At 40.6% G+C, this 26,418-nt stretch overlaps 1 protein-coding gene across 1 annotated transcript in view; it reads right to left on the bottom strand.

Moving 5' to 3' along the window:
• Window positions 1-26,418, bottom strand: part of LOC126455869 (ATP-dependent zinc metalloprotease YME1L-like) — a 157,401-nt gene that overhangs the window by 50,274 nt on the left and 80,709 nt on the right. Inside the window, exon 9 of the mRNA XM_050091632.1 lies at window positions 21,501-21,726. Coding sequence (XP_049947589.1) covers window positions 21,501-21,726 — 226 coding nt within the window. The remainder of the gene's footprint in view (window positions 1-21,500; window positions 21,727-26,418) is intronic.

Here is a 26,418-nt window from a genome sequence, read left to right as displayed (position 1 = left end):
AGAGAGGGTGAGGCACATCAGTAAAGGCGTGGCAGCAGGCGGGGAGTGGAGAGGACAGGAGGCACCAGGAATGAGGGGGATTGAGGCAGCAGTTGGTGTAGAGGATACATGTAGAGGATACATGTTTAAGGAAAAGGAGGAGATGTGGGAGGGGAATGAGGTCATAGAGGATCTTCATGGGGGACGGGAGACGGATATGGAAAATGAAGTGGAGCACATAGTGTTCAGATTTGGAGGCCTTTATAGAGTTTAGGAGGGGCAAATATCCAGGCAACACTGGCATAATGAAGAGTGGGATGGATCAAGGATTTGTAGGTGTGAAGGATGGTGGAAGGGTGGAGTCCCCATGTCTAGCCAGACAAGAGTTTCAGGAGGCAGGCTGTACTGTGGGTTTTGCATTGGATGGTAAGGAGATGGGGAGACCAGGTGAGGTGATGATCAAGGATAAGGCCAAGATATTTCATGGTGGGGGTAAGTTGGATAGGATGGCCATAGATGGTGAGGTAGAAATCATGAAGCCGGAAGGAGGTGGTGGTACATCCTATAAGGATTGCTTGTGTTGTGGAAGGATTGATTCAAAGGAGCCATTGGTTGCACCAAGTGGTAAACTGTTTTAGGTGGATTTGGAGGGAGTGCTGGGACCACTGAAGGGTAGAATAGAGGACAAGGAAGGTGGTGTCATCAGCATATTGAAGTGGATAGATGAGTGGGAGTGGTTTGGTCACATCAGTGGTTTACAGGAGATATAGGAGAGGAAAAACATGGAGCACTGGGGCACACCTGCGGTTGGGTAGTGAATCATCTAACAACTTTGGAGAAGGTGAAAGAGAGTTTAAAATTATGTACTTGAGAGGTGTGAAAGAGGAAAAAGAGATCTTGAAAATTTGCAAAAATATATACACAGGTATCAAAATCATTATCAAAACTGGAAGTTGGTTATGAGGATATTGGTTAAGAAAGGAGGAAAAAAGACAGAACAGTATTACAAGGTGCACAAGTGTATTTTATTCAGGAGACATAAGACTGACTCAGAGGATTGGAAACTATGTTGGCCGGAACAATGCATTGATACTTTAATTACTTACACATGAGAGTTTTGGTCATTGTGCATCAACCAAATGCACACAAAAGATTCAGGAAAACATCTATTTTTATAAAATAGGAAGGAGAGTCAAGAAGGAGATTGCCAGCCATGACAGATGGCAAAGAGTAAAGGTAAGTAACCAAACAAATAGAGGCCAAATGCCAAACATAATGCCTGATAGTAACCCTGATCTCATGTCTGTTGATGTTTACGGACCTTAACCTACATCTAAGAATGGACTTTGTTATGTTTTTGTGGTGGCTGACGTATTTTCGAAGTTTATAAGGGTATTTCCTCTGAAGAAAGTTACTAGTAAGCAAATCATCATTAAGTTTGAAAACACATATTTTCATCAGGTGGGTATTCCTAAAACAATTTCATGGTTCCCAGTTTACATCACAAGCTTGGAAAGATTTTGTTGATCATGCAAAAATAAGGCATATTCGGAGTTTGGTGTACCATCCTTTGAGTAATCCTTCAAAAACATGTATTAGAGAGATTGGAAGTCTGTTTAAAACATATTGTAGTAAGAATCATACCAGTTGCATAGATTATGTCAGTGATTTTGAGGATATTATGAACAGCTTACAACATTCTTCAAGAGGTTTTTCGCCATTTGAAATCATGTTTAATCGCAGACCAGTGAACTTTTTTTCTGAAAATATTGAGTTTCCACCATGTAAAATTCTGTCACCACAAGAGAGGGAAGAATGTGTTAGGGAGATGATGATAAAACAGGGGAATGGGAGAAAGCAGAGACATGCTGGTAAATGTAAATTTTCTAAGTTTGAGGTAGAAGAGCTTGTGTTGGTGAAAGCCAAAGAGAAATCTAAATTGTTAACATATGAGATAAAGAAATTTCGATATTTTTATTAGACCATTCAAAATTCATGAAAATGCACATCCCAGTGCATACAGACTTGTGTATCCAAAGTCTAAGAAGTTGTTTGGATTGTGCAATATCACTGAACTGAGAGCTTTTAGACATGATTCATAACTATCTAAATTTTGTTCGTTTGTTCTTTTTCCATTAGCATGAATTTAGTATGTAAGATCATGTAGTTTTTAAAGTTCTGTCTTATCAGTTGACTGAGTTAAAATCTGTGATACACTATATAGTTATGTTCTGTAAGAGATATGTGCTTTAGTATCTGATACACATATGCCATGAGACTAAATGAGTAGATCCTGTTTCAATTTTGGAATGGGACAACATTCATAATTTGTAATGCAAAAATTAGGAATAGTATCTCAGCATATCTGTGTGTATTACCTGATTAGTCCATTTTTATTGCATTTAACTCTGTTTATTAATATTTCAAATGTGAACACCTTTTAATTTCACCTGACATAAATCCCATATAAATGATTTTGAAAAGTTACTTAGGAGGACACATCTCGTGTGATGTGAAGGAGGTATTGAACAGCATCTTTAGTACACAAAACAATGTTTCAGGATTTGATGTGAATGCTAGACTGGAAGTTACGTATCGGTTGGAGCATGTGGTGAGAACTCTGCGGAGGAAACTGCTGTTTGGCTGTACCCTGCTGGACCAGTCAACTTGCAAGAGATCATGGGTGCTGGGTAACATACTTGAGCATCTATTGACTGCATCTGCAATGTGACTAATATATGTGAACTGTTAGCCAGGACTGCTAAAGATAGTGTTATTCAGCATAAATGCATGTTCTTTTAGTAGGGGGATTGACTTTCCAATACATTATGTGACTTTGAATCAGTATGTATTTTTTATTGTACATGAATCTTTTAGGTTTCTGTGTACGTGGGTTAGTTTGTTTGAACAATAAGCAAATAGAGTTTAAGACTGGTATAAACAATATAATGAAGTGTACACATGTTCGCTTTCATACTCTGATTTTGGTTCTCAAGTAACTTTGTCGTATTTTGGTGCTCTCTTTGTATGTAACATAAGCGCAGTGTGTGTTCAGTGTCATTATCCCATACTGTGAATGCCTCTTTTAACTGTGCTAGTCGCACCACCAGTATTTATGTGCTATGTCTTCATCAAGTGCCATTTTAACTGTACGTGGATTTTATGTAAATGTGCCTCATCCAACTAACCGCATTCTCCAAGATAATAGAATGCATCAAGTACCAACAATTATCATCTCACTTTGAGAATCTAGGACTAATTAATGCTACACAATACGGGTTTAGGAAGAATCTGTCGACCATTGATGCAATCAACACGGTAGTCAGTTACATCCTCAAAGTTTTTGAGAACAGAGGCTTTGCACAGGTCTCATTCTGTGACCTAAGCAATGCCTTCGACTGTGTTGAGCACATGCCACTACTAGAGAAACTAGAATTCTACGGTATCAAAGGAAACAGTCTCAAGACTATTAAAAGCTTACCTCAACAACCGTAAACAGGTAGTTTGTGTTGGTAAGGAAATGTCAAACATAGAAAATGTTAAAGTAGGTAAGCCTCAGGGATCTGTACTGGGCCCCTTCCTGTTTCTGATAATGATCAATGACCTCCCCTCGTTTATTAGATCCGCCACTGTATTGTATGCAGATGATACGACTTTTCTTCATAGCAGTAACAATCTTAATGATCTTAAAACCTGTGTTGAAAATACACTCACTCACGCAGCATATTGGTTCAGAGCAAATGGTTTCCTGCTAAATGAAAATACAACTCAGCAGATAATCTTCACTCTAAGAGACAAGCCACTGTCTGATGACCCTAGTTCTGTTAAATTCCTGGGAGTTTATTTAGACGAGAAGTTATCCTGGGGCCAACATGTAAACTACACTCCTGGAAATTGAAATAAGAACACCATAAATTCATTGTCCCAGGAAGGGGAAACTTTATTGACACATTCCTGGGGTCAGATACATCACATGATCACACTGACAGAACCACAGGCACATAGACACAGGCAACAGAGCATGCACAATGTCGGCACTAGTACAGTGTATATCCACCTTTCGCAGCAATGCAGGCTGCTATTCTCCCATGGAGACGATCGTAGAGATGCTGGATGTAGTCCTGTGGAACGGCTTGCCATGCCATTTCCACCTGGCGCCTCAGTTGGACCAGCGTTCGTGCTGGACGTGCAGACCGCGTGAGACGACGCTTCATCCAGTCCCAAACATGCTCAATGGGGGACAGATCCAGAGATCTTGCTGGCCAGGGTAGTTGACTTACACCTTCTAGAGCACATTGGGTGGCACGGGATACATGCGGACGTGCATTGTCCTGTTGGAACAGCAATTTCCCTTGCCGGTCTAGGAATGGTAGAACGATGGGTTCGATGACGGTTTGGATGTACCGTGCACTATTCAGTGTCCCCTCAACGATCACCAGTGGTGTACGGCCAGTGTAGGAGATCGCTCCCCACACCATGATGCCGGGTGTTGGCCCTGTGTGCCTCGGTCGTATGCAGTCCTGATTGTGGCGCTCACCTGCATGGCGCCAAACACGCATATGACCATCATTGGCACCAAGGCAGAAGCGACTCTCATCGCTGAAGACGACACGTCTCCATTCGTCCCTCCATTCACGCCTGTCGCGACACCACTGGAGGTGGGCTGCACGATGTTGGGGCGTGAGTGGAAGACGGCCTAACGGTGTGCGGGACCGTAGCCCAGCTTCATGGAGACGGTTGCAAATGGTCCTCGCCGATACCCCAGAAGCAACAGTGTCCCTAATTTGCTGGGAAGTGGCGGTGCGGTCCCCTACGGCACTGCGTAGGATCCTACGGTCTTGGCGTGCATCCGTGCGTCGCTGCGGTCCGGTCCCTGGTCGACGGGCACGTGCACCTTCCGCCGACCACTGGCGACAACATCGATGTACTGTGGAGACCTCATGCCCCACGTGTTGAGGAATTCGGCGGTACGTCCACCCGGCCTCCCGCATGCCCACTATACGCCCTCGCTCAAAGTCCGTCAACTGCACATACGGTTCACGTCCACGCTGTCGCGGCATGCTACCAGTGTTAAAGACTGCGATGGAGCTCCGTATGCCACGGCAAACTGGCTGACACTGACGGCGGCAGTGCACAAATGCTGCGCAGCTAGCGCCATTCGACGGCCAACACCGCGGTTCCTGGTGTGTCCGCTGTGCCGTGCGTGTGATCATTGCCTGTACAGTCCTCTCACAGTGTCCGGAGCAAGTATGGTGGGTCTGACACACCGGTGGCAATGTGTTCTTTTTTCCATTTCCAGGAGTGTATATTAGTAGTAAGCTATCTAGAGTAATTTATTTATTAAGACAACTCAGAAATTGTGTACCTGAAACATACATCAGATCATCTTATTTTGCATTTTTCCAAAGTATAATATCCTATGGCATTATCTTGTGGGGTAACTGTAGTCATATACATGACATCCTATTATTGCAGAAGAAAGCCATTAGGATAATTACAAATTCTTCACATAAGGCTCACTGCAAACCCTTATTTATTAAACAAAAAATTATGACGGTAATAAACTTCTATCTATACAATGTCTTTATCTTTACGAAGAAGAACCTACAAGATGTGAAACGTAGAGAAAATGTACATTGTTACAACACAAGAAGCATCAAACACATATACACGCCTTACCATAGATTATCAAAATCAATAAATAGCTATGAAGTCACAGGGCACAAACTATTTAATAAGCTGCCACGTGCTATACAGGATCTTCCTGAACATACATTCAAAGAAAGACTGCATGAATGGTTTGTTGTCCACCTGTTCTATGATATCAATGAATTCTTTAACTGTAAAACGCAGTAATCCAACAGATGACCCACTGTACATTTATTGTAATGTAAGGTAAAATATTTCAGTAGTCAATACCTTATCACAATGTATTACAAATTGTATCTTCATTATACATTGTCAATTGCTGTAATGGCCCAAAGACAATAAAATCTTTATTATTATTATTATTATTATTATTAACCATCTTTTGTATATTTTAACGCCAATTGCTTCCTCCTTCTCATGTCTTACATTTCATCTTTAATCCTCATATTTTATATATGTAATTTCCTCCTGTGTCATTTTATGTAATCTCTTGGCTGAAGAGCGGCAAATTGTGCCGCTGCCCCATGGGGGCAGGGGAATAAAACAACTACAAAGGGAAATTTTTTTTTTCAGACATGTGTACCTTAGTTTGCAAAATGATTGTTGCATCACTGCAGGACATAATGCAAGAGTATAATATCTTTCATCCCAATATAGTTTTCATCTACACTGCAATAAGCTGTGAAATGACTGAGCAAACAAAAATTGTCATAATGTGTTGTGATCCATTTCTGCTGGCTTTGCTGCAGTTTACTGGTTTTAGTGTATTTTTCATAATTTTTTATGGAAGTGTGGTTGCAATTATTAATGCAGTTTTCCAGGTTTGTGATTACATTTGAAAATGATGATTCAGTGGCTGTAATCTTTTAAAACTTTTATTTTTTTATTGTCTGTGGCTTGACAAGTTTGTAGTGTCAAATTTAGTTTTAAATTTCATTCAGTCATGCTCCTTGACGACAGATGTGTTGGAAAAAAAAGAAATGATGGTTGGTCATGCTTATTCAAATTCAGTATGAGCACATATACTTTGTAGTTGGGCTCTTGGACATTTCGTCTTCACAGGAATAAGTGACAATGACAGACTGGATCAGCACCTTGAAGAGGCATCTACCTCAACAAGACCCTTGGAAGACCTAGATCATGAAACTATGAAGGAAGCAGATGTTTGCACAGAGACTAGAAGAGTTAGAGATAAATAGTCCCAATGCAAATTGTGGATTCTCTGCTTCAACATGACTATTCTGATGAAGCAATTCATTCAGCCTGAGAGGTGCAGTGACTGGGAACTGCAGCTCACCACTATTATTAAGAAAATACTACCCTATTTTCATGTCATTGTGTGTTTTCTGTATGCTAAATCTGCACAGTTCTATTTACAAGGCATGGTGGGTCTTGCAAATAAAATATCTGCAGAAGACTATACATGGTTTGCACTCAATGGGTTGTTTACTATCAGAAGTTCTGCTAAGTTTTGGAGTAGGTTATGGTGTGATATGATGATTGAGCAGTTCCTAATGTGCTTGTTTAAAAATACTTGAGGGCTCAGTCACAGTCATGGCATTTCGGACAGTACTCTAAGTAGATGGATTCTGACGATGCCTAGTATCACTAAAGTGATCCAGGAGGCTAAAAAGTTTTGTGGGGCCTCACTCACTACATCAGAGAAACATGCTGATGTGAGGCATGCTAGAGTGCAGTGTGACAATGCAGATCTTCAGACGTTTTTCGATGGGTTCAATCCCATGACCTTTTACTTGTTACTAATTTTGTTATGTGCATCAGTACAAGAATCATCAGAGATGAGGCTTTGAAATTGGCAGTTCCTCAATGCTCTACCTGGTTGGTCAACCTTTGACAACATCAAGTTTGTCTGGAAATAATGAGTGATAATTCAAATCTAAGGTAACCAATGATGCAGGGGATGTACAGGTGAATCCTAAAATCATATTCCACTGGATAGCACTCCTCAAGAAATCTGATGAATAGCTTAACGAATTCTTTCATTATGTGATGGCACCCAATCCTCTCTCTCTGTTTGATGCAGTTGGAATGGGGAAGACTCCCAATTCAGTGTTACAGAACCTGTTGACACCACCGGATGAGGTAAACCTGGAAGGAGCAGCTTTTGTCATCAGTGATCAATCTCTTCTCCACTAGGTTTTGTGGAAAAATGGTGAAACATTCCAATTAATCCAAACTAAATATGCTGGCTACCTACAAAGACACTACAAGCGAGATGTGACAAGTCTGGTGTTTGGTGGCTACCCAGGACCATCAAATATGCTGAGCACATCTTCCGAAGCAAAAGACACACTACTCCTGAGGTCACCTTCATCAAGTTAATGGTGTTGACTAAGACTCAGGAGCAATTCCTTACCAATGACAGAAATAAAGCATGTCTAGCTTGCTTACTGAGATGCTTGAAGTTGAAGGCTTCTCAGTAAAGCAAGCTAATGAAGGTGCAGACCACCTGATTGTTGCCATGGCCTTAGAGTTATCACTGGAGTATGAGAAGGTTGTGGTAGTTGTTGAGGATATGGACCCTCTCATCACGCTCAATGCCCTACCCACACCATCAGCAAATATACCTCAAAACCTGGAAGAGGAATGACCCTACAAAAGTAGTTGGTCACAACAACTTCAAACTGGCAGACATCAAATGGCCACTCATATTTCTCCACACCATAAGTGGATGTGACACAACGTCAACGCTCTTTTAATTCAGGGCAAAAATAAAGTGGTCAAGCTGCTGGTCAAAAATAAATTTCTTCTGGAATAAATCAAATTTTTCTTTGAGCATAACACTCAAGCTGAAGCTTTTATTTATTTATTTATTTATTCTTTGCCCATGGACACCAGCTGAAAATCCAGCTATTGCCAAAGCTGGCCTATGATTTTTAACAATGCTCTGTAGAGGTAGGTCAGGGGATACTTTAGATAAATGGCAATTCAACTTGTTTTCCAAAGTCTTCATAAAATCTGAATTCAACCAGGCAACCTGCCAGGTTTCAGAGTTTGGTCGTGACCCCATTCTTACCTCCAAGGCACCAGAACCACAGTCTCTTCTGTCCACAATGTTTTGCAAATGCAGTAAGGGTTGTGCAGGTTGTTGTGGGTGTTGTAAGGCTGGGATAATGTGCTCAATGATTTGTGCCAATTGCACGGGGAACTCCTGCACCTACTTCCTCCAACCAGATGAAATTGATGAACCAGAAGTTGATGAACGTCTAGGTTGCATATATAGGGTGATGAAAATTACAGACTTTGAGGAACCAGGTGAGATCAGAAATTACAGACTCTGAGGATATGAGTGGCCCAATTACAGTCGAACATCGATGTATGTAAAATTTGTGTACCTAACTATTTGCTATCCCATTTCCTCTTCATACCTTTAACTACACTACTGGCCATTAAAATTGCTACACCACAAAGATGACATGCTACAGAAGCGAAATTTAACCGACAGGAAGAAGATGTTGCGATACGCAAATGATTAGCTTTTCAGAGCATTCACACAAGGTTGGCGCTGGTGGCGACACCTACAACGTGTTGTTATGAGGAAAGTTTCCAACCGATTTCTCATACACAAACAGCAGTTGACTGGCATTACCTGGTGAAACGTTGTCGTGATGCCTCATGTAAGGAGGAGAAATGCGTATCATCACGTTTCCGACTTTGATAAAGGTCGGATTGTAGCCTATCGCGATTGCAGTTTATCGTATCACGACACTGCTACTCGCATTGGTCGAGATCCAATGTCTGTTAGCAGAATATGGAATCAGTGGGTTCAGGAGGATAATACCGAATGCCGTGCTCGATCCCAACAGCCTCGTATCACTAGCAGTCGAGATGACAGGCATCTTATCCGCATGGCTGTAAAGGATCATGCAGCCACGTCTCGATCCCTGAGTCAACAGATGCGGACATTTGCAAGACAACAACCATCTGCACGAACAGTTCGATGACGTTTGCAGCAGCATGGACTATCAGCTTGGAGACCATGGCTGCGGTTACACTTGACGCTGAATCACAGACAGGTGCGCCTGCAATGGGGTACTCAACAACGAACCTGGGTGCACGAATGGCAAAACGTCATTTTTTTGGATGAATCCAAGTTCTGTTTACAGCATCATGTTGGTCGTATCCATGTTTGGCGACATCACGGTGAACGCACATTGGAAGCATGTATTCGTCATCGCCATACTGGCATATCACCCAGCGTGATGGTATGGGGTGCCATTGGTTACATGTCTCAGTCACGTCTTCTTCGCATTGACGGCACTTTGAACAGTGGACGTTACTTTCAGATGTGTTACGACACATGGCTCTACCCTTCATTCGATCCCTGCGAAACCCTACATTTCAGCAGGATAATGCACGATCGCATGTTTCAGGCCCTGGGCATCTTGCAGGTCATGTACGGGCCTTTCTGGATACAGAAAATGTTCTACTGCTGCCCTGGCCAGTACATTCTCCAGATCTCTCACCAGTTGGAAACATCTGGTCAATGGTGTCCGAGCTACTGGCTCATCACAATACGCCAGTCACTACTCTTGATGAACTGTGGTATCGTGTTGAAGCTGCACCGGCAGCTGTACCTGTACACGCCATCCAAGCTCTGTTTGCCTCAATGCCGAGGCGTATCAAGGCCGTTATTACAGCCAGAGGTGGTTGTTCTGGATACTGATTTCTCAGGATCTATGCACCCAAATTGCGTGAAAATGTAATCACATGTCAGTTCTAGTATAATATATTTGTCCAATGAATACCCATTTATCATCTGCATTTCTTTTTGGTGTAGCAATTTTAATGGCCAGTAGTGTATAATTATCGTTATTATGAAACATAATCAGCACTAATTGATTTCAAGACTTGTGTCTCTTGTCCTGTCTCCATCTTCAGATCAGTTGAATGGCTTTCACCATATCCCATACTAAACCAGTTTTTAATATTATCTTTTTATATTTTCTGCAAGTTTAATATTTTATTGTATTACTATATTTACTAAGTACCAGATAGCCCAATGGAATGCTGTAGTACTAAATTTAACATAGTGCAAATAGTACTTATTGAACTGTGTTCTAAACAGTCTCCATTGATGATGAAAAATGGTCCAAATTTAAGGTGAAGCTGTAAAGGAACAGGTGGTCCAAAAAATTTACTTTTGGTCTCATTGAACACAGAATTTATTCCTCTATAACTTTTTTTATGGACTGTTTTATTGACTGATGGGTTAGTTTAAATGATATTATGAAAAGGCAGAAGTTAAAATGAAATTTTTTTGTAAACGTATAAAATTTGTCCAGTTTTGAAGAGTACTAGTATGGTCCAAAAAATATGCATCTGGTCTCATTTAATGCAGAATTTAATGCTCTACAACTTTTAATAGAACCATATTTTCAATATTCTGAGTCTTTTATGAGATCTAACCATAAAACTGCAAAAATGCCACTTTTGGGTGTACAATGCTCTCAGTGTGTGTCCATGAAAACTACAATTTTCAAGTTCGTCCAGATGATTTATTGGCAGCTCTCTTGCCATGGGCATTTAGAGTGTCATTTCCATTGAATGCTTTAATTGCACTGAGCATGACCATGATATAAAGCAGGCTGTTAATACTGTTGACACTGGTTCTGGGCAGGCAATGGAGAGTAGGCGTTTTAATGTAGTGTTGAGTGAAGAAATTCATTTATTTAAAGCTGCTGTAAATGTAAAGCTGAGATCATTCATGCAGTTATTTATGACCTCATGTGATATAAGTACTGGCTTGTTCAATCCACAGAGTTAATACTATTCACACAACAAGGGTAGCAATATAGAGAGCAGAGTTTGCTTTCTTCCTCATTTTGCACACCTTATGAAGAATCTACTTGGTTCTTGGAATAAACAGCTGAAACACTATTGTTGTAGGTGAAAATTATTCTGGTGATTTGACGCAAATGAGTATCATCTTAGGAATTAGTATCTGCAATATCCCCCCACTATGAAAGTTTTTCTTTACAGTCCACACTGGGGAAAGTATAGGTCAGCCTTTTGGCTTAGCTGGAGTGGGAGCATCATGTGACAAAAGCTGAATAGAAGTTACACAAAGTTTGCAATGAGTAAGTTGTCTGCAACTGCTGCCATAAGCAAAGTAGCTGAGTGTCTTCAGTATTGTTTGTACTTCCATGTAAAGTTTCTGCATGAAACCAAGCTAACATGAGGTTATTTAAATAAAAATGTTTGTTTATTTGATTTGTGATACACATGTCTCCTAGAGCGATGATTCCTCCTGGGAGTGCACTGTGACAATATTATTGTTACAAATGTGTTCCTTTTCAGCAGTCATCAATAAAATGTAGGACTACATTGTTACCTGACACTTTGTTTATTTGATTTGTGATGTATCTGTTTCATAAAGCAGTCACTCAGCCTGAGCACACAAATAACATAGTGATGTGTTCACAAAATAAAAAATTATTCCATGATGATAAACTTATATGCCACAGTTCCTGTTCTTTTACCTCATTGGATGGATAATTTTTATTTTAGCCACTGAATAACCTGAAACAGCTTATGTCACTCATTTATTTGCTAAGCTGAGGTTTGAAAGCTCATCAACAGAGTAGAATGATGAAACAGAAGTTGCCTGACTTATTCCTGAATATGGATTCACCATTTCTTTACCTCTTTAACTGAAGTTGAGAATTTTGGTTCAAAAGTATTTAATAGTTCTCTGTTTCATCACAGATTTTTAAATTCAGTGTGAATGTCATTCTGTTATCTGGTGTCATGAAAGTGAACTTGTGCAGTGTTTCAATTAGAGAGCAGGCATCTTTTGAACAAATTGCTTGAGAGAAATCATGTCTTGGGAAGCAGTGGAAAATATTCCCAATGGCCTAAAAAGTTTGCAACAAGAGGTTTTTAGTCTGTGGCATATAATGAAGAAGATTCACAATGGAAATGGAGCCAAGCTCAAACTTTTTATGGCCTTCCAGTTTGTAGACTAAGTAATGATCCAGAAAGTTAGTAGCATCTACTCTCTGTAACTGCTGTTTATTTGTTACTGTAAATTTTCCGAGTGATTAAGATCACACTGAAACTGACTACAGATGGTCTTGCTTTGGTTGTGGCACTAAACCATTTCTGGACCTTGAAAAAAAGTTTTTGGTGTTTGTAACAGGCATATTTTCCAGATACATTCTGGTGTTGTCTAGCAGTATCATGACTTTACATTAATAGTTCATGAATTTGGGCAGTTTATTAATGTAAATCAGAAACAATAAGTGATCTAGAAAAGAAGTCTGATGGCCAATTGTATAAACATCACTGACTGGAAATCAATTTTGATCTTAGATCAGAAATTTAACTCTGTTCAGGAATCCATTCTGTTCTGTAACACTAAATTTGAATCCAGTGTATGAAGCCCAGTTTTGATCTAAAATAGCACAAAATGTGCTTGGCAACACCACTTAAGTAGCTCTTGACATGTTTATCATGCTCTGACTGCACATATTAATTGTACATCATTGCTAGACGGTATTTACAATCGAAGGTGTTGTGTGTTAAAGAAACAGGGAAGTAAGTAGACAAAGGGGCTATTTTCAAATTTCTCCCCAGCTGAAATAGATTTATTGATGGAAATCCCACTGGGTCAGTATAAAGACACAGCAAAAGGCAAAAAACTGATATTCACTACAGCCAACAGAGAAAAGGAGAGGAAAGAAGGTGCTGTTGAGTTTAATTCACAGATCATTGGGACAAATCACAGCTGGGAAAATCTGAAGATGTGTTATAACAATATTAAGAAAAGGACAAAAAAAGCCTTCCTGCATTTAAAAATTGTAGCATGCTAAGGTTGACAAACATCTATATCACATGTCACTAAAAGACATTTGGTTTTAAGAATATATTGACTGAACTGAAATCCTTCACATCTGTGGATGTCATCTTAGGTGACTGTAATTTACAACTGTTTGCCAGTGTGTACATTATGTGAACTGACAAAAGCCCTTTACAATTGAAGGTGTTAACAATTAACTGTTATTGTAAAATGTTCAGCACTATCAGTCTTCAGACTATTTGATTTGGACTGCCACAGCTTCCTCTCCTTTGCCAACAACTTAATTATGAAGTACCGTTTGCACCTTATCTCCTCAATTATTTGCTGGATGTATTCCAATCTCTGTATGCCCTCAATGGCTCCCTCTAGCAAAATGGAAGTTACTGCTTGATGTCTTAACATGTCCTATCATTCTGTCCCTCCTTCTTGTATTATCCATAAATTTTCCTTTCCTCCCCAATTCTGTGGAAAATCAACTCACTTCTTGTCAGTCCACTTAAGTTTCAACATCTTTCTGTAGCACCATATCCCAAATATTTGATCCTTTCCTTTTCCAGTTTACCATCAGTCTATAATTCACTTCTATACAATGCTGTGCTCCAATTACAGGGCGACTCAAATGTCCTGCAACATTTGAAAATTCAGTACTTCAAATGGCTCTGAGCACTATGGGACTCAACATCTGAGGTCATCAGTCCCCAGTTCAGTACTTCCCAGAATAATGTAGGCTGAGAGATAAAAACTGAAACAGACGCTAGAAATGACAGAGTTTTATTGAAACCACAAAATTGTAAAAAATGACCAACACATTGGGTTTAATAAGATATGAAAGCAATAATTAGCATAACAATTGATTTTTAGCAAAGGCAATATTCTTTATAAAAATGCTTAGCATGTCAGCCATCATTCATCAGAACACCAGTAGTCGCGGGACAATGTTGTGAACAGCACTGTACAGCATATCAGCAGATATGGTGAGAAACTGCTGTCAGATGCTGTCTTTTAGCATTCTTAATGAGGTAGGAAATGAGACTGACAAGAATTGCAAAATGGTTAAGCAGGAATGTCTAGAGGACAAATGTAAGGAGTTAGAAGTTATAAGCATATATCACTAGAGGAAAGAGACATATGACATACAGGAAAACTGAAGAGAGCTTTGGAGAAACAAGAAGCAGCTATATGAATATCAAGCACTCAGACTGAAAACCAGTCCTAAGCAAAGAAGGGAAAGCAAAAACATGGGAGTATATAGAGGGTCTATATGAGTGAGATGAACTTATTATACACTCCTGGAAATTGAAATAAGAACACCATGAATTCATTGTCCCAGGAAGGGGAAACTTTATTGACACATTCCTGGGGTCAGATACATCACATGATCACACTGACAGAACCACAGGCACATAGACACAGGCAACAGAGCATGCACAATGTCGGCACTAGTACAGTGTATATCCACCTTTCGCAGCAATGCAGGCTGCTATTCTCCCATGGAGACGATCGTAGAGATGCTGGATGTAGTCCTGTGGAACGGCTTGCCACGCCATTTCCACCTGGCGCCTCAGTTGGACCACCGTTCGTGCTGGACGTGCAGACCGCGTGAGACGACGCTTCATCCAGTCCCAAACATGCTCAATGGGGGACAGATCCGGAGATCTTGCTGGCCAGGGTAGTTGACTTACACCTTCTAGAGCACGTTGGGTGGCACGGGATACATGCGGACGTGCATGGTCCTGTTGGAACAGCAAGTTCCCTTGCCGGTCTAGGAATGGTAGAACGATGGGTTCGATGACGGTTTGGATGTACCGTGCACTATTCAGTGTCCCCTCGACGATCACCAGTGGTGTACGGCCAGTGTAGGAGATCGCTAAGCACACCATGATGCCGGGTGTTGGCCCTGTGTGCCTCGGTCATATGCAGTCCTGATTGTGGCGCTCACCTGCACGGCGCCAAACACGCATACGACCATCATTGGCACCAAGGCAGAAGCGACTCTCATCGCTGAAGACGACACGTCTCCATTCGTCCCTCCATTCACGCCTGTCGCGACACCACTGGAGGCGGGCTGCACGATGTTGGGGCGTGAGCGAAAGACGGCCTAACGGTGTGCGGGACCGTAGCCCAGCTTCATAGAGACAGTTGCGAATGGTCCTCGCCGATACCCCAGGAGCAACAGTGTACCTAATTTGCTGGGAAGTGGCGGTGCGGTCCCCTACGGCACTGCGTAGGATCCTACGGTCTTGGCGTGCATCCATGCGTCGCTGCGGTCCGGTCCCAGGTCGACGGGCACGTGCACCTTCCGCCGACCACTGGCGACAACATCGATGTACTGTGGAGACCTCACGCCCCACGTGTTGAGCAATTCGGCGGTACGTCCACCCGGCCTCCCGCATGCCCACTATACGCCCTCGCTCAAAGTCCGTCAACTGCACATACGGTTCACGTCCACGCTGTCGCGGCATGCTACCAGTGTTAAAGACTGCGATGGAGCTCCGTATGCCACGGCAAACTGGCTGACACTGACGGCGGCGGTGCACAAATGCTGCGCAGCTAGCGCCATTCGACGGCCAACACCGCGGTTCCTGGTGTGTCCGCTGTGCCGTGCGTGTGATCATTGCTTGTACAGCCCTCTCGCAGTGTCCGGAGCAAGTATGGTGGGTCTGACACACCGGTGTCAATGTGTTCTTTTTTCCATTTCCAGGAGTGTAGAAATTGAAGAGGATGTAGGTGAAGGTAAGATGGAACATATGATACTGTGAAAAGAATTTGACAGAGCACTGAAAGACTGAAGTCCAAACACAAGATTCTGGGAGTAGACAACATTCCATCAGAATTGCTGACAGATTCAAAGAGCCAGCCATAACAAAACCCTTCCATCTAGTGCAAAATACCCCCAGACTTCAAGAAGGATGTAACAATTCCCATTCCAAAGAAAGCAGATGCTGACAGTTGAGAGTATTACTGAACTACTAGTTTAGCAAGTCATAGTTGCAAAATACTAATGCAAATTTATTTATAGAAGACTGGAAAAAACTGATAGAAGCAGATCTTAGGGAAGATCAGTTTGGATTCCAGAGATGTAGGAACACACAAGTCAATACTGACCCTAGGTAGGTTAAGGAAAGGCAAACCTACATTTGTAGCATTTGCAGACATAGAGAAAGCTTTTGACAGTGTTGATTGGAATACTCTCTTTGAAACTCTGAAGGTAGAAGGGGTAAAATAAAGGGAGCACAAGGCTATGTACAAATTGTACAGAAACCAGATGGCAGTTAAGGGCCAAGGGGCATGAAAGGGAAGCAGTGGTTGAGAAGGAAGTGAGACAGGCTTGTGGCCTATCATCCCTGTTATACAATCTGTGCATTAAGCAAGCAGTAAAGTAAATCAAGAAAAAATGTAGTAGGAATCAAAATTCAGTAAGAAGAAATAAAAACTTTGAGGTTTGTCAATGATACTGTCATTCTGCCAGAGACAGCAAAGGACTTCGAAGAGCAGTTGAATGGAATGGACAATGTCTTGAAAGGAAGATATAAGATAAATGTCAACAAAAATAAAACAATGATAATGGAATGCAGTCTAATTAAATCGGTTGATGCTGATGGGGTTACATAGCAAACAAGACCTGAAAGTTGCAGATTAGTTTTGCTGTTAGGACAACAGTACATCTGATGGCCAAATTACATGGAATATAAAATATACACTGACAGTGGCAAGGAAAACATTTCTAAAGAAGATTTTGTTAACACTGAATATTGATTAAAGCATTAGGAAGTTTTTTCTGAAAGTATTTGTATGGGTGTGAAACATGAAGTTTAAACAAGAAGGGAATAGAAGCTATTGAAATGTGATGCTGCAGAACAATGCTAATCATTAGATGGGTAGGTCATGTAACTAATGAGGAAGTACAGAAAAGAGCTGGTGAGAAAAGAAATTTGTGGCACAACCTGACTAGAAGAAGGGTTAGGTTGTTAGAACACATTCTGAGATGTCAATGGATCATCAATTTAGTATTGTCGGGCAGTGTTGAGAGGTAAAAATTATAGATGGAGACCAAGAGATGACTACAGTAAACAGATTCAGAAGGAGATACACTGAAGCACCAAAGAAACTGTTACAGGGATGCATATTGAAATGCAGAGATATGTAAATAAGCAGAATATGGCGCTGTGGTCAGCAACACTTATATAAGACAAGTGTCTGGTGCAGTTGTTAGATCAGTTATTACTGCTACAGTGGCAGGTTATCAAGATTTAAGTGAGTATGAACGTGGTGTTATAGTCAGTGCACAAGCAATGAGACACAGCATCTCCAAGGTAGTGATGAAGTGGGGATTTCTCTGTACAACCATTTCATGAGCGTGCCATGAATATCAAGAGTCTGGTAGAACATCAAATCTCCATCACTGCTGCAGCTGGAAAAAAATCCTGCAAGAACAGGACCAATGACAACTGAAGAGAATCATTGAATGTGACAGAAGTGCAACCCTTCCTCAAATTGCTGCAGATTTCAATGCTGGGCCATCAACAAGGGTCAGCATGTAAACCATGCACAAAGCTTTGTGCCTCACTTGGGCCTGTCAATACCAACATTGCACTGATGATGACTGAAAACATTCAAATAAAACCTGGTCAGTGTGTCTACCTTTGCCTTATACGTAAGGCAAACTGCGGGTATGGTGGCGCCATCTACTGGTAGAGATGTTGTGCACCGTTTGATGTTGCATAGTGCCAGCGTGGTTTCACACTGAAGAGAAGGTGGTCACAAAAGTTATCGTCCACTATCGAACATGCTTGTCGAGTTCCTGGAATGGGGAACCACCATCAATGCCCAGTGTTATCAAGCCACTTTACAGAACCTTAAATGAGCCATCAAGTCGAAACGCCAAGGCATGTTGTCAATTGGCATTATCCTCCTGCACAACAATGCCCATCCACACACAGCCAGTGTGGTGAAGACGACATTGCAGCAGTTACAATGGGAAATGCTGGAACATCCACAGTACAGTACTGACCTTTCACTGTGTGGCCTTCATGTGTTTGTATCCCTAAAAGAAGCTATTCATGGACATTCATTTGCAATGGATGATGAAGTGTGTGACTGGGTCCAGGCCTGGATCTGACAGCAGCCTACTACCTTCTTCAAGGATGGAATTGACTGGCTAGTATCGCAATGGGATAAATGTGCCAACAGTTTTGGTGACTATTTTTGAGTATGTGTACTGTATATCACTACATTTTTGAGTTAATAAAATCATTACCATTACTTTACACTAATGACAGGGTTTCATTTGAATGCCCATTATACCTAGTCGGATGAGTCTCATTTCAGATTGTATCGAGCAAATAGAAATGTATGGGTATGGAGACAACCTCACGAATCCATGGATCCTGCCTGTCAGCAGGGGACTGTTCAAGCTAGTGGAGGCTCTGTGATGGTGTGGGGCATGTGCACTTTGAGTGATATGAGACCCCTGATATGTCTAGAAATGACTCTGACAGATGACATGTATGTGAGCATCCTGTCTGATCACCTGCATACATTCATGTCCATTGTGCATTCCAATGGACTTGAGCGATTCCAGTAGGACATTGCAACACCCCACACATCCAGAATTGCTACAGAGTGGCTCCAGGAACACACCTCTGAGTTTAAACAGTTCCGCTGGTCACCAAACTCCCCAGACATGAACGTTATTGAGCATATCTGGGATGCCTTGCAACTTGCTGTTCAGAAGAGATCTCCACCCCCACGTACTCTTAAGGATTTATGGAGCCCTGCAGGATTCATGGTGTCAGTTCCCTCCAGCATTACTTCAGACACTAGTTGAGTCCATGCCACGTCATGTTGCAGCACTTCTCCATGCTCGCAGGAACCCTACATGATATCAGGCAGGTGTACCAGTTTCCTTGGGTCTTCAGTGTATGTCGCAATAGTTATCACAGATGAAGAGGCTTGTACAGGATAAAGCAACATGAAAAGCTTCACCAAACAAGTCATTCAAACTGAAGACCATAGCAACAAAATCAACAATAACAACACTAACATCAGATGACTGCAATAGTCTTGAGACTTCAGCTAATCCCACAACCAATAATCACACAAACTGAGGTTGGGAGATCTGAGAGGCCAACTATGATAGTCATGGCTGCTAAGCATGTGATCCTTACCAAACGATGTGCGCATGAGATCTTTTGCACATGGAGCAATGTGGGGTGGAGTGACATCCTGTATAAAAGTCATAACTTCCAACAAGTGTTTATCAGCCAGGATAGGGATGATCTCACTCCCCTGATATGTCTGACAGGTGACACGTATGTGAGCATCCTGTCTGATCACCTGCATATATTCATGTCCATTGTGCATTCCAATGGACTTGAGCTCATTTTATACATGTTTCTCATGTGGCATCACTCATGTGTTGCTGTCTAGCACCATTTGTTAGCCAGTTTTTGCACTTACTTTTGTTTTCAAGCATATTTATCAATTTTTACCTCTCTGCCTACATTATTTGATGAATTAGTGCATTTTCAAATGTTAAAGGACTTTTGAGTTGCATTGTATACATTATCAGAAATTTTATCCCACATTGAGGCCTATGTTTGTTATTATTAGACTTCTTTTAGCGAAGAATGTCCTCTCTGCGTGTCCTGGTCTGCTTCTTATATTCTCCTTGCTTCATCCATCATGTATTTATTTATTTCCTAGGTAGCAGAATTCCTCATTCTGTCTTTCTATCTACTATGCAAATTCTATTTGATGTTGAGTTCACCACTAATCTCATTTTTGTTACTCCTCATTACTTTTGTCATTCTTTGGTTGACTTCTGATATGTCTTCTGTGCTCAGTAAAGTTAATTTTGTTCAGCACATCATATAATTCTTTCTTATGATTGCTGAAGATAACAATGTCATCAGTTAATCTTATCACTGGCATCCTTTTATCCTAAATCTTAATCTCATTCCTAAAACTTTATTTTATTTCTGTTATTGTTTCATCAACAAACAGGGTGAACAACAGGGGAGAAAGACAACGTCCCTGCCTTGCACAAATTTTAATCAGATCACTTCTCTCTCAGTCTATCATTCTTGTATGTTACTCATTGTTACCTATAGCTTATGCCTGCATCCTGCACAGTTTTACATTGTCTAACACATGTTTAGTCAATAATTCCTTTGAAAGAAAGTTTATTTTTCATAATTAGTGTCTAAATTACAAAGCACAACATCGTAACTGCCTCCCTAGTTGTTTTAACTTCCTTAAGTTACACTGATTGTTATCTGACAAATCCTCAATTTTCTTTTCCATTATTCTGCGTATTATTCTTGTCATCAGCTTGAACTCACGATCTATTAATCTGACCGTATGACAGTTCTCACATTTATCTGCATCTGATATCTTCTGGATTGTGTGGATCTCTTGAAAGTCACGCAACATGTTTCCGGTCTTGCTGATTCCACAATCTAACTTTTATAACTATTTGGGTACCACATCCCAAAATTATTTATTCATTAGAATGTTATCTATCCTTCCTGTCTTGTTTGCTTCTTCTAAACCTCTGTAACACTCAAGACTCCAATATTGTATCCTGTTAAGTCTGCCCAACAGACATTAATTTGTTCTTATATTATGTGAACAGTCAGTTCCTTCCCCTCATACAGGCCCTCGGTGTACCCTTTTCACCTATCCACTCTCTCCTTTATTTTTAACTATGGATTTCCTTTGTAGTCTTGACACCCTTATGTCTTGATCATATAATATTACTGGCTCATTAGACAATTTGCTAAAATTCTATTTCAACAGCAGGAAGCAGGAGGTAATTTTGGACTGCAAAATCGAAGCCCCAGCGGAATAAGACTAGGGATTACTTGTACTGGAGTCCCTCAGGTTTCTTTTCTGGGTCACTTATTATTTCTGATTTACACCAAAAAGCTGCCCACACTCATGGACAATTACTATATATTTACAATTTTTCACATTTTCTTGTGCACCAAAGAGGAGGGGGAAGATGAGGCTGGGCGTGATTGGGGGAGAAAATATTGTACATGCTTACCCATAAGAACTTTGTCCCTTTCATCTTCAAGGTGCTTCATAGAAACAGAATCATCACCATCAATAGCAGCTCTAATTGCTGCTTGGTTCACCATACTTTCGAGGTCTGCTCCTGTGAAACCAGTAGTACACCGTGCTAACATTTCAACATCAACATCCCTGCTAAGTATACGGCCCAAGTATAAGCCAAGGATTTCCTTACGTCCCACATAATCAGGCACAGGTACCTGAAAACAAAACAATGTTCTACTTCAAAAAATATGCACTTTCAAAGTCCAAGAATTCATAATGGTAGCAATGTTTTACATGTTCCAGTTACCTGCCTTTATTTTTGCTGTTTATGTGGACAATATGTTATAGATTTCAGAATTATGTATTCCATCTTCAGACATTCATACAACTGTGTAATCAAACAACTACTGAATAGAGTAAGTAAGCCAAAAAGAGTACATATAGAAGATGTATCGTGCAAGCCCACTTTGTATGCATATAGGTAGAAAAAAAAAAAAATTACCAACAGATATATTGATGGTGAGATATATATGCCTGTCTGGCAACCTACAATGTTACAAAACAAATAAGTCAAGTTACTACAAAACACTGTATTAATATTGGGATATGCATATCTGTCTATTGTATTCTTTACTCACATGCAAATTAAGGCTCGCACTACTCTTCCATAACAGAATTCATACATTAATTGGTATCTACCTATAATTACAGTGGCCTTCCAGAATTTATCTTCTTTGTGTGTGCTGTTTGATTTGTTCACTGTGTTCTACATTTGGTTGATTGCACTGTCATATAGTAATACTTGCCTTTATACAATTTGATCTAATTTATGTAATGGTTTGAATGAATTGTGCATTATGATAGTTTGACATTAGAAAATAGCAGGCCACTCATTTTGACAAAGACCTTGGCTGAGAATGAGCCCTGAAGGCCAGTTACAAATGCAGAAATCTAAATTTCAGGCAGTGAGGTGTGACAGGCATCCTATCAATTAAAATCTACTTCCACATCCACATGATTACTCTGCAATTCACAATTAAGTACCTGGCAGAAGGTTCATCAAACCACCTTCAAGCTACGTCTATACCCTTCCACTCTTGAACAGCATGCAGGAGAAATGAAGAGTTAACTCTTTCTGAGAGCTCTGCTTTGTCTAATTTTATTGTGAAGATCATTTCTCAGTATGTAGATGGGCACCAAAAAAATATTTTCACACTCTGAGGAGAAAGATAGTGACTGAAATTTCATGAGAAGGTCCTGCCACAATGAAAAATGCCTATGTTTCAATGATTGCCATTTGTTATCATATCCGGGGCATCTCACCTCATGATGATACAAAATGAGCTGCTCTTCTCTGAACTTTTTTGAGTTCTCCGCAATCCTATCTGATGCAGATTCGCAATGCACAGCAATAATCCAGAAGAGAGTGGACAAGTGTAATGTAAGAAGTCTCTTTAGAATACCTTTTACCAGAATAATTTACATAGATCAACAATATAAGAAAAAGATAGATTGCTTCTCAACATAAAGATTACATGTTGAGTTGCAGACAGGCACAATGAAAAGAAAGTTACACATTTAGCTTTCAGCCAAAGCCTTCTTCAGGAAAGGAAACACACATATTCTTCCACACAAGCAAGCACACCTCACACGCACTTGGCCACAACCTCCAGCAGCTCAGACTGCTTTCTGGAATCAATTTGGGAATAACATGAATAGAGAATTATTTTGGAATCAGTTAGCAAAAATTCGTAAAACTTTATACCAAAACTGATGGAATGACACGAAAAAGAATATGAGTGAAAAGCATATAATCAACAGTAACTTGTTTTGTATTTGGACTATGTCAAAATTTAGAACTAGTGAAGTAGATCCTGATGTTTCTGTAAACTTAATAAAAAATAAAAGAGAAGTAAAGAAAATTTAAAGCCCATATTTTAGGGAGGAGATTATTGAAAATTTTCATTGTTGGACTAAAAGTGGTGCAGCAGGAACTGAAGGGAGAGAGAAAGATCATGTAGATTCACAACTGGGAAAATTATTTAATGAAGAAGGGTGTGATGTAGTGGTAGACAACAGTAATTTGCAGAATGCTGATAACCTGAAGTATAGAGGGGAACAAGGTGAAAATAATGCTGAAATAGAAAATAGTGAAGAGAGTATTATGGGAAGTAATTGTGAGAATGTTGAAGTTAATATTGGTACTTACATTGAAATATGGCAAGTATGTTTGAATTTACGTCATGATGATGGCGATAAGATGAGAAGGGTGAGAAAATGGAAAATATGATTACTTGGGGAATTGTATTAGAAAAGAAGCTATTGCCTGGTGGTGTTTGTCAGACACAAGTCATGAGGGTAGTAGAAAATGAGAATCAAGACCTGAGACACAGTAGCAAACATAATTAAAACTTGTATTCAAACTTGTGGGAGAAAATAAAAAAAAAATGGATTGAGTAAGAAATGGGGAAATACTAGTGGTTTGTTTATTGTTCAACCAATCATAAGAGAGAAACAGTTAAGTTAGGAATTAATATGTCCAAATATTAGAGCCAAAAGAAAAAAAAGGGAAGAAAAATGTTTACATGACACAGGAAGATACAGTATACATGTTTTTAAGAAGGAAGTAGTGGTAAGAAAATTGCAAAAATTAAAAAATGGAGATGTGATAAGTATCCAAGTTTCAGAAACCTGACAAAGAATAAAGAACTTCGAATTAGTACCAAAATGCAGCATATGTAAAAGAGTGTGCCTTTATTTCAATCATGGTTCTAAAATGTGGAGATTTCTTTATTTATTGACATTTATATTGCTTCTTTTGAAATTCTAGAGAATCCTCACCCAAATACACATAGACTGGTTTATCCAAAATCTAAAACATTATTTGGACTATGTAATATCACTGCTGGGTAATATGGGAAGATTTCAGTTAGATTACATCATGGTCAGACAGAGATTCTGAAATTAGATATTGGATTATAAGGCATACCATAAACAGATATAGACCCAGATCATAATACAGCAGTGATGAAGGCTGAAGTTTAAGAGCTTAGTCAGGAAGAATCAATATGCGCAGATGTGAGGTACGGAAGTACTAAGGAATGATGAGATACTCTTGAAGTTCTCTAAGGCTACAGCAATATGGAATATTGCAGTAGGCATTAAAATTGAAGAGGCATGGACATCTCTCAAAAGGGCAATCATAGATATTGGAAGGAAAAATATAGGCACAGAGAATGTATGGCAGAACTGCCAGCAAATATTAATATCTTTGCTTTTTTGTACTTCGTTTCACCTACTTTGGTTGTTGATTAGTTGGTGTGAGACTTTGGTTATGACTGTTATCGTGATTGTCGAAAACTATTTCTTAGTGTTTTGATTTATCTTGTGCCAATAAAAATGTTACATAGTAAACGTAAATGGTGTTTTCTGTGTTATAAGTATAACACGTGCCATACTCGTGACCTCCGATGCGCAACATACGTCTGATTCGACAATGTGGCCGTTTACATCGACATCACCACATCACTCACCTTCCGCTCCTTTCGGACTACAACATGATACTAATGGTGCCTCTACACTGCCTTTCCATGGTTTCCTACGCACAACACCACCAACAACTGGGATCAGACCATGCAGCGAGCCTTCGACTCGCTTAAGCACGCCTTGTTGAACGCTATTACCCTGTCTCACCCTCACCCTGACGCCTCCCTGACAATAACCACAGACGCTAGCGATAATGCCATTGGCGCAGTTTTGCAACAGACCCTACCAACAGGTACTACACCCCTGCGTTTCTTTTCAAAAAAGCTCATCGAAACGCAAAGAAAGTGGTCCGCATTTGATCGTGAACTTAACACCATTTATGAGGCCGTAAAGTACTTTCGTACAGATATTGAAGCCCGACTTGTGACAGTTTACACAAATCACAAGCCCCTTGTCGAGGCGCTCCGCAAACCAGCATTAGATGTACTACCCAGAAGGTTTCACCATATGGATTTGGTATTACAATATGTTTCAGACTTTCAATATATCAGGGGTAATGACAATGTTGCAGCAGACTACCTGTCACACCTGTCCTCCCTGAAGACAGTTATTGATCCTCACCGCTTACACAAGCTCCAGCCATCCGACCCAGAGATACGGCACCTTCTCTCTGACTCTGATACTTCCTTACAAATTGCTCTACTTCCCTTCCCTAATGCCGACCGGTGTGGCCGTGTGGTCTAGGCGCTTCAGTCTGGAACCGCGTGACCGCTCCGGTCGCAGGTTTGAATCCTGCCTCGGGCATGGATGTGTGTGATGTCCTTAGGTTAGTTAGGTTTAAGTAGTTCTAAGTTCTAGGGGACTAATGACCACAGATGTTAAGTCCCATAGTGCTCAGAGCCATTTGAACCAACCTTCCCTAATGATGATTGCTCTTTGTATTGTGACATTAAAACAGGTCATCCTCGTCCTATAGTCCCTAAAGCTCTTAGGAAAGACGTTTTCGACACAATCCACAATCTCGCTCACCCGAGCATTCGCGCGACTACGCGCCTCATTACAGAGAGATACGTTCGGCCTAATGTAAAAAGAGATTGTAATCGGTGGGCGAGAGCATGCATGCCTTGACAGAGAGCCAAAATACACAAACATGCTAAGCCCCCATTAGGCAAATTTACTGTGCCCTCAGGCAGATTCCATCATGTCCATTTGGACATTGTCAGTCCATTACCAATATCTAACAACTTCCGTTACTTACTGACCATGATAGATCATACCACACGTTGGGCCGAGGCTATCCCCATCGCGGACATTACGGCTGACACTGTAGCTAACGCTCTTGTCCACCATTGGCTTTCTCGTTTTGGTTGCCCTACTTCACTTACCACAGACCAGGGGAGACAGTTTGAATCTAATCTGTT

This window comes from Schistocerca serialis, chromosome 1 (assembly GCF_023864345.2).
Source record: "Schistocerca serialis cubense isolate TAMUIC-IGC-003099 chromosome 1, iqSchSeri2.2, whole genome shotgun sequence".
In the NCBI taxonomy this organism is placed as follows: domain Eukaryota; kingdom Metazoa; phylum Arthropoda; class Insecta; order Orthoptera; family Acrididae; genus Schistocerca; species Schistocerca serialis.
The sequence above is the reverse complement of the archived record's forward strand: the minus strand, read 5'-3'. Positions and strand labels throughout refer to the sequence as shown.